The 7998-nt window shown below is 45.8% G+C and overlaps 1 protein-coding gene across 1 annotated transcript in view; it reads right to left on the reverse strand.

The window, feature by feature from the left end:
* Positions 1–2327, reverse strand: part of OLFM3 (olfactomedin 3) — a 645496-nt gene extending 643169 nt beyond the window's left edge. The window contains exon 1 of the mRNA XM_069232188.1: positions 1137–2327. Coding sequence (XP_069088289.1) covers positions 1137–1199 — 63 coding nt within the window. The 5' untranslated portion in view covers positions 1200–2327. The remainder of the gene's footprint in view (positions 1–1136) is intronic.
* Between the last annotated feature and the right edge of the window lie 5671 nt (positions 2328–7998).

A 7998-nucleotide genomic window follows, 5' to 3' on the forward strand; every position in this document is an offset into this window, starting at 1 on the left:
AGAATGACCACCTATGTGTTTCCAAATTATGCGCGCTCTAAGACAAATGAGAAGAGTTCCATTAGCATCTTTCTTGCCTACGTTAGCATGTTTCTTGCAATGAATGGTGCTCTACAGGTTTTTTAACAGTTAGATTTAACAGCCTTTCCAGGAAGAAATGTATACATCTTTTATGATAGAATGATGCGATCCAACATACTCTACGTGTAATGTTAAGACTCCATGGAAACAAATGTGGCAGAAAAGGTTATTGTAAATCTCTCCTCACTCGTACCATCTATGGGCGTTGCACCTATTCTCCTCGTGAACTGTCAGATCCGAGTATTGAATTTAGAGTAGGGCGTCAATAAAACACCCTAAAAGAACTGGGTGTGTTTTTGAATTTTTCATCGATAAAAGTGACAAACAACAGGCTGTAATTGTTTGTTTTATGTTACTCAGGCATCAGAAACGCCAGTGGCGGAGATTAGGAGACGCCTGGCTTTAAATTTACACCGCGATGTGTTTTTGCTACTTTGTGTTTAAGTGGCCAATTGGCACAACTCAGAGTTATTCTCCAACTCATCTAGGCAGTGAACTGCGCTACATGGGAGGCGCGCTTTCTTTAACTGATTGATTGCCGTGATCTCCTACAGTGACAGGTTGGTGCTGTTCATTGATTTTAAAACGGGGAAACAATTCGCCCACCCTTTCAGTTCCGGTAGCTTGCTAAGTACACCACACGTACGCGGCCGGCAGCAGCCTCACCTGCAGCTTGACCACGGGAAACCTGCATTCGGGGTATCTATCAACGAAGTCTGACAGGTCTGTGCAATAAAGCCAGCCTTTGATTGCTGTGGAGAGAGCGGTCGCCACGCTGTCCGCCCTGCAATGTAACCATATTTGCATGCCAATCTAATAAAAAAAGACCACACTGACAGCAGACCATAGAGAGCCGCAGTGTCTGCAGCGCAGGCTGCTGGGTGCCAGGGGCAAGCTATCCGCTTTGCCGAGGCGTTTTTTTTATTTTATTTTTTATTTTAACATTGCGATGAGAATAACGTAAACAGTGCATTAACCCCGTTACACACAAAAAAGGGCACGGGTTGTAACGGCAATAAATAAACAGGGTACTGCAGGGGAGCTGTCGTTCTTACCTGTGAAGGGTCCAGGGCAGCCAGCAGCAGCAGGAGGCTGATGGCGCTGAGGGTCGCCTGCATACTGAAGCCGGTCTGGTACACTACGGCGGATCCTCATTCACTCCATACTCCTCCCTCGGCGCGGGGAGCGGGGAACTTCACTCTCTGCTGCCTCCGGGGCTACTGACAGAAAGGGCAGGTTGGACACTGCAGTAGCAGCCCGTCCGAGCTGGCATCCTAGGGCTGGAAGAGCGGCCGGACGTTGTCCTTGGTGCTGAACCGCGCGTGCACGCTCACCTCGGAAAAGTTTTCACCCAGAAACGGAGCGGAGAGGAGAGACCTGAGAGGAGGGCTGTGGTGGGAGACGTACCGAGGCCGGACAGCGGATGTGACATCACACGCGAGCTGCGGGGGGCCAGGGGATGTTAACCACACAAGGACTGGCGGTGGGGTCTCCCATGCGAGGCGCTGGGAGCGCTAGACAGCGTGGGTGGGAGTGTGAACGCGATTAACTGTTTATGAGGGGAATCCCAGTAAGTATGTAGGACTGAAACGCCTCAATCAAGAAAAAAGGCTTGGTATTTTACCCACGTAAAAATATCCTTTCAACTTTCGCCAAATGTATCTTCTCCGCTAGAATAAACACGCACTTCTATGACAACGCATCTGAGAGTGAAGATGTTGTGCGTTCTCTTGTGCACTTGGATGCTGAACGGAAACGTTATTACGCCAAAGAGTAAAACAATTATTGTTGCTATTAGTAAATGTGAGAACAGATCCGAAGGGACGTGACGTCATTTGACCACGATCGTATAATTTCGATACGCCGTGACGTCATGATCTAACCAAGGACAGCTGGTTCCAGTGACTGCAAATAAGCACCAAATTAAGCCTCTTGAACCACCTAGTTGCCTGCCGCGGCACCCTCGTGGTTTGGCACTATGATGCTTTCCTATAGGCGGAGGTACTAATACTTGTAGAACCAGAGTCTTAACGCAAAGGTCTCCCTGCAGAGTGTGAAGAGGGGCTCCTTAAGTCATCTGAAGTTCACAGATATCCATTAGTCTTGGACTAAAATGGTCCGCCTGAAGGGTTGATGGGTCCCTAAAGGGCTGCCCCCATGCTCCGCAGGGGCCTGCTTTACTCCACTGGTTAGAAAGGGAACAGGTAGGCGTCACACGCTTTCTTTGCCCATCTATGATCGTCAATAGGGTGTTTTCCTTTCGTGTCTGTACGCAGACTGGGGGAGGCGCAGTGCCCACGCGTAATTGGTACTTGCCTTGCATTAGAGAGCCAGTGACAGTTACAATTACTGGGGAGGAGCTGGTGCCACAAAGGATTTGCCTGCTGATGGGAAAGGGGCTGTGAATGTGGAGCATCGAGCAGGGTGAAGGAGCCTTTGCGTGATAAGGGAGCACCTGTATCGGGGCGGGGCATATAGTGAAATAGTTAGGCCGAGCGTGCTTAACGCATTTGGAAGTGTGCAGAGAGCGGCAGCTGTAATTAGTGAAAACATAGGCGCGAACATGCCCAAAATGTATAATATCGGTATTTATCTATCAAATCACCCAGGCAATTCCGTCTAGGATCCGTGCAGTCCAGAAGCTCCGGAACTGTCGGCCGCCATGCATACTGGTACCGTACTCTAATAAATACCACGTTCTTCTAGTGTACACTCCCCAGGTAATTAAACAATAGAAAGGAGTGTATTCTGCTGTGTCCAAATGCATTCAATATTTCTGAACATTGTAACATTAACTATTCTGTCAGTGATATTAACTCAACTGCACCCTCTTATAACCGTGGGCACGGCAGTACTGAAAGATAGGTGGGCAATCTTCGTAATGGGCGTGATAACAGACATGCATTAAACCACGAATGTACATTGAACTGCAAGCATGCACAACGATATAGAGAAGTCCTGCAAGAACACGTATGCGAGTGGGCCACATTGCCCGACATTCTCTCGACCATTAAAACCCACCCACATGCATGGCAGAACTAGGGTGACCACCTGGCATTGAGGCAAATTCTGGACAGGACTGTAAAATATTCAGGACAAAGGGTCAAAATTCAGGACAAAAATTCAGGACAAAGGGTCAAAATTCAGGACAAAAATTCAAAAACAAACGTCAGTTCTACAGACACACACAAGAGAGGCCATTCATCACTATGTTGTCAGTGCATTTATTTACTCTTTTTAACATAGCACAATTTATTCATTGTGGTCTTTTTGTGATTGCCTCCTGGTATGCTACATTCAGGTATCACATTATGTCCTTGTTCAGTTGTAAATTAATGCCCTTCAGTACTGCGACGAGTCCATCACCCCTACCCAAATCTACTCAATCTTTCTTGAAGATAGAGTAACAGCAACATTTTGATTATGTTTCTGAACATTTTAAAACCCCTGGCAAATAGTTTGGGAAACCTTAAGGTAATTAACCTTATGCTAGTTTAAACCAATTGAACAAAAACATCTGGCTTACCCCAATCGCCCATGGACTTTCACTCTACAAGAAAATTAAAGAGGTAGGACAGATGGTGTGAGCGACAGTCTCACACCTAATGTCAGGATGTGAGGTACCCACAGCTTGTCAGTAGTCCCACAGTACTAGAGTGTATGTCTGGGACTCTACATTTATCTCAGAAATGGGAGCCCAGCCTACCAATAAAAGATAATAAAAGAGGAGGATGAAATCGAGATCAAATGGGAGATCCACGGCAAGTAATTCAAAGGGTTGTTGCTAAGAACTGGATAAATAAGGAAGAGAAGAACAAGGTGGGACAATTCCTAAAATCAGTCAAGATGGGTCCACCAAGACTAACGGAAGGTATTGGGTACCTGGGTAGTTGTCTCTGTACACAGGAGAGAAACAGAAGACGCACTGTCAAGTGGTTGAACAAGCCACACCTATCCACTTTGGCAAACTCTTCTGGTGCAATGGTCCGCTGTTCGTGCTTGTGAAGTGTTAGCAGGGGCCAGACCCCTTGCAAGGTTGCGCAAGGCAATTGCCCGCTCTGTCCATGTCTTTAAATGGTTTTGAAATTGAGCGAAAGCCAAACTAGTGATCTAGGTTATCCCTAAGTGTCAAGTACACATAGACTCTTCAAAATATTTTGGATGTAAATTGCACGTACAAAATGTAGGAATTTTAAAATGTAATTAGTGTTTCATTAACATATGGCACTGTTTTCCCCTTTATATACAATTAGATCTCAGATTGAACTGGGAACCAGTTACCTTTTGATACCTAGTAATTAACATCTCCCATTCTCCCACTGATTTGCAGGATGAAAATCTCAGCAGAGCGTCATTGTCCTTCCAAGCCCAGTTTGTTTTTTGGTCTTTTCTTCTGCTTTCTGTAGTGGGCCACATGGCACTAGTGAAAATGGTGTGCTACCCCAATGATAGTATTATTTTGCAAACCATCCCCTGCTCATCCTTCATTCCTTCTTCATACATGTCACACATCTGATTTGGTCACTGCAGCACCATCGTGTAGCTCTTTCCACTCTAAAACTATCCATGACTGCGGGTGGATTAGGTCTTCTGGACTTAGAATGCTATTATTCAGCTGCACAGGTCCAATGGGTGGCTCGCCGGCTTTCTGCCCACCTCCCTGCATGAGATGGGGTTTACTAGTAAAGACTTTTAAGAAAGGCTTAATGCACTGGTCATTGTTTCCTACCGACCATTCTACGGATCACCATCCAGGGTTATCATGCACAGCTTTCTCTTGCCTTGCTAGAACCTGTAAACTCACTGACATGAAGAAACTCTATGCTCCTGCACTACCTTTGCTAAGCCTTCCCACTCGCACAGAATGGCTGTGCTCTGAGCAACTCCATCAGTGGTATCTTAAAATTGGGGGATTTGTTTCTGGACGGCGAGCTACTAAATTTCCAAACCCCTTTGGCAGACTACCATCTTCACCCCGTCAACTCCTTATTTCCAACCACCTCAAATAATCATTAAATGCCCTATTTCATGTCTGCCATCTAGCACTAACCCTACAACAGGTGTGCCAGAAGCTCTACACCATAGGAACTGGTGGCAAACTGATAGAAAGGGTGTACAGACCTTTCTTGCAACATGGAAACCGCTCCAGGTCTTCTCGTCATACTACCTGGGTGATTGATGAGGCCAAACCTCTGCAAGATATGGACTGGACTAAAATATTGGACTTTCCCCACAAAGTATCCCACGGCTGTCACTTTAAGTCCTTTAAAAGTGCTTCCTTGTGAATGTATTCCACCTGTTGCTTGCCATTGACCTTCTGGTTTGTAACTCACATTTTGTTGCTTTCAATTTGCTGGCTTTATTTGTTTTAGGCTATGCAACTTGAGTTCATCCCTTCCCTTGCTAAAACCTTATTTACAGTATCCTTCTGAGTGCTCCCTTTCTGTAAACAGGCCTGTAAATCTTGTTCTAATCTCATCACATTTGCTGTGCATTAAAAGAACAAACTCAAATCTCAGGCTCTGTCTTCGGCGGGAACTTTTCTTTCTCTGACCTCAAAGTGAGAGGATTTATCAGACAATTTTGCTGGATACTGGGGCTAGGAAATACTTTTTTCTATCACATGGCAACATTTAAATAAACTTCAGAATATATCAGAATTAGGAGTACAAATGAAGCACATTTTGTTAATTCTGATCTGTGCAGGAAACAAATACCTTTATATGATATAAACAAATTATTGCATTAGGTGATGCAATTTCCACACATCATCGTCTGTGCACAGTATAGTTTGATTTGGAAAACTGTATATCTGTGAAAATCTACTGGCCATTTCAATAAAAAATGTGCTGTCTGTAATGGCAGTGTGTTACCACACCATGCATACAACACTCCACTCTGTTCTGCACCACTCCACACTACTGCATCCTACATCCTACTCCACTCCATTTTACGCCACTCCATGCCACTGCACTACACTCTTCTCCATTCTGAACCACTCCACATTATGCCAATGCACTCTATGATACTTCACGCTATGCCTCTCTACTGTATCCTGTACCACTCTACTCTATGCTAATGCACTTTAAATCTCTCTACACCTCTGCGCACTGCTCCCTATACCACTCCAGTCTAGGCAACACCATTCTAGTCTGCACAAGTCCACTCTATGCCACTCGGAAACACTGCACTGTATGCTACTGCACTCTAAGTTAATACACTCTGATAGTGCATTTTACTCTGTAACACTCAACTCTATGTCCCTGCACTCTACCTCAATACACTGTACGTCACTGTAATCTACTCTGCACCTCTGCACTATATGCCACGGCACTCTACACCACTTTACTCTATGCCATCACACTCTATGCCACTCTATGCAACTCCACTCTACCCTGCACCTCTCTACTCTAAGCCACTTCACTCTATTGTGAAACAATCTACTTTATGCCACTGCACTCTGTGCCACTGCATTATATGACACTGCACTCTACCCTGCACCTCTCCCCTCTATTCAACTGCATGCTACTCTGAAACAATCTGTTCTACGCCCTGCACTCTATGCCACTCTGATCACTGCACTCTAGTTCAATGCTCTCTACACCACTGCACGCTGACACTCTACTTTGCAACACTGCACTGGCCGCAACTGTACTCTACACGACTCTACTCTGTACTACTACATTCCGCACCAGTACACTCTATCCACTTTAATCTGCCCCATGCCACTCTATGCCACTGCAATCTAGACCAGTGCACTCTAAACAACTGCACTGTATGCCACTGCCCTTTACTCTGCACCACTGTACTCTATGCCACTGTTTTCTGTACCTCTCTACACCACTGCACTGACACTCTACTCTGCAACACTGCACTCTACACCACTCTACTCTGTACTACTGCATTCTATGCCACTGCACTGTGCGTCACTGCACTCTAAGCCACTGCACTCTAGGCACTATACTCTACTCTGCACTGCACCACTCTACAATACTCCACTTTGCACCACTCTATGCCACTGCATTCTATGCCACATGAGTCTACTCTTCACTCTATGATACTGCATCACTCTGCATTACTGCACTCTCTGCCACTCTATTGTATGCCACTATACTCCACTGCACTCTATGCTACTCTACCCCATGCCACTCTATGCCACTGCATTCTAAACAACTGCACTGTATGCCACTGCCCTCTGCTCTGCACCACTGTACTCTATGTCACTGCCCTCTGTGCCACTGTACTCCACATCACTGCGCTGACACTCTACTCAGGAACATTGCACTCTCCGCCACTATATTGTACACCAATATACTCTGTACTACTGCATTCTACGCCACTACACTCTATGCCACTGCACTCTATGCAACTGCACTCTACAGCACTATACTCTATTCTGCACTGCACCACTCTACACTACGCCACTGCACTTTCTGCCACGCGAGTCTACTCTGCACTCTATGCCTCTGCACCACTCTACACTACTGCACTCCCTTCCACTCAATTGTATGTCACTCTACTCCACTGCACTCTATGCCACTCTAATCTGCCCCACACCACTCCATGCCACAGCACTCTAACCCACTGCACTCTACGCCAATGAACACTAAACAACTGCACTATACCCCACTGCACTATACTTTGCACCACTGGGCTCTACGCCACTGCTCCTATGCCACTCTACTCCACTCCACACCACTATGCCACTAACTTTTAGCCATGCTGAACAGCAGCCACTCTGGTGTATAACATGGCTTAAACATATTGGCAAAGCCAATAACTCTTGCGTAGACAGGACCTATTTGCTTTGCCAATGTTTGTTAGTACTATAAGGTGCTGAGGTCCCTGAAAGAACTGTGAATATGTAAGTCCTTATTTTAAACATGCATTCAAAGCCTTGTCTGGGACAGTAAGCGC

Source organism: Pleurodeles waltl, chromosome 4_2 (genome assembly GCF_031143425.1).
Source record: "Pleurodeles waltl isolate 20211129_DDA chromosome 4_2, aPleWal1.hap1.20221129, whole genome shotgun sequence".
Lineage (NCBI taxonomy): Eukaryota > Metazoa > Chordata > Amphibia > Caudata > Salamandridae > Pleurodeles > Pleurodeles waltl.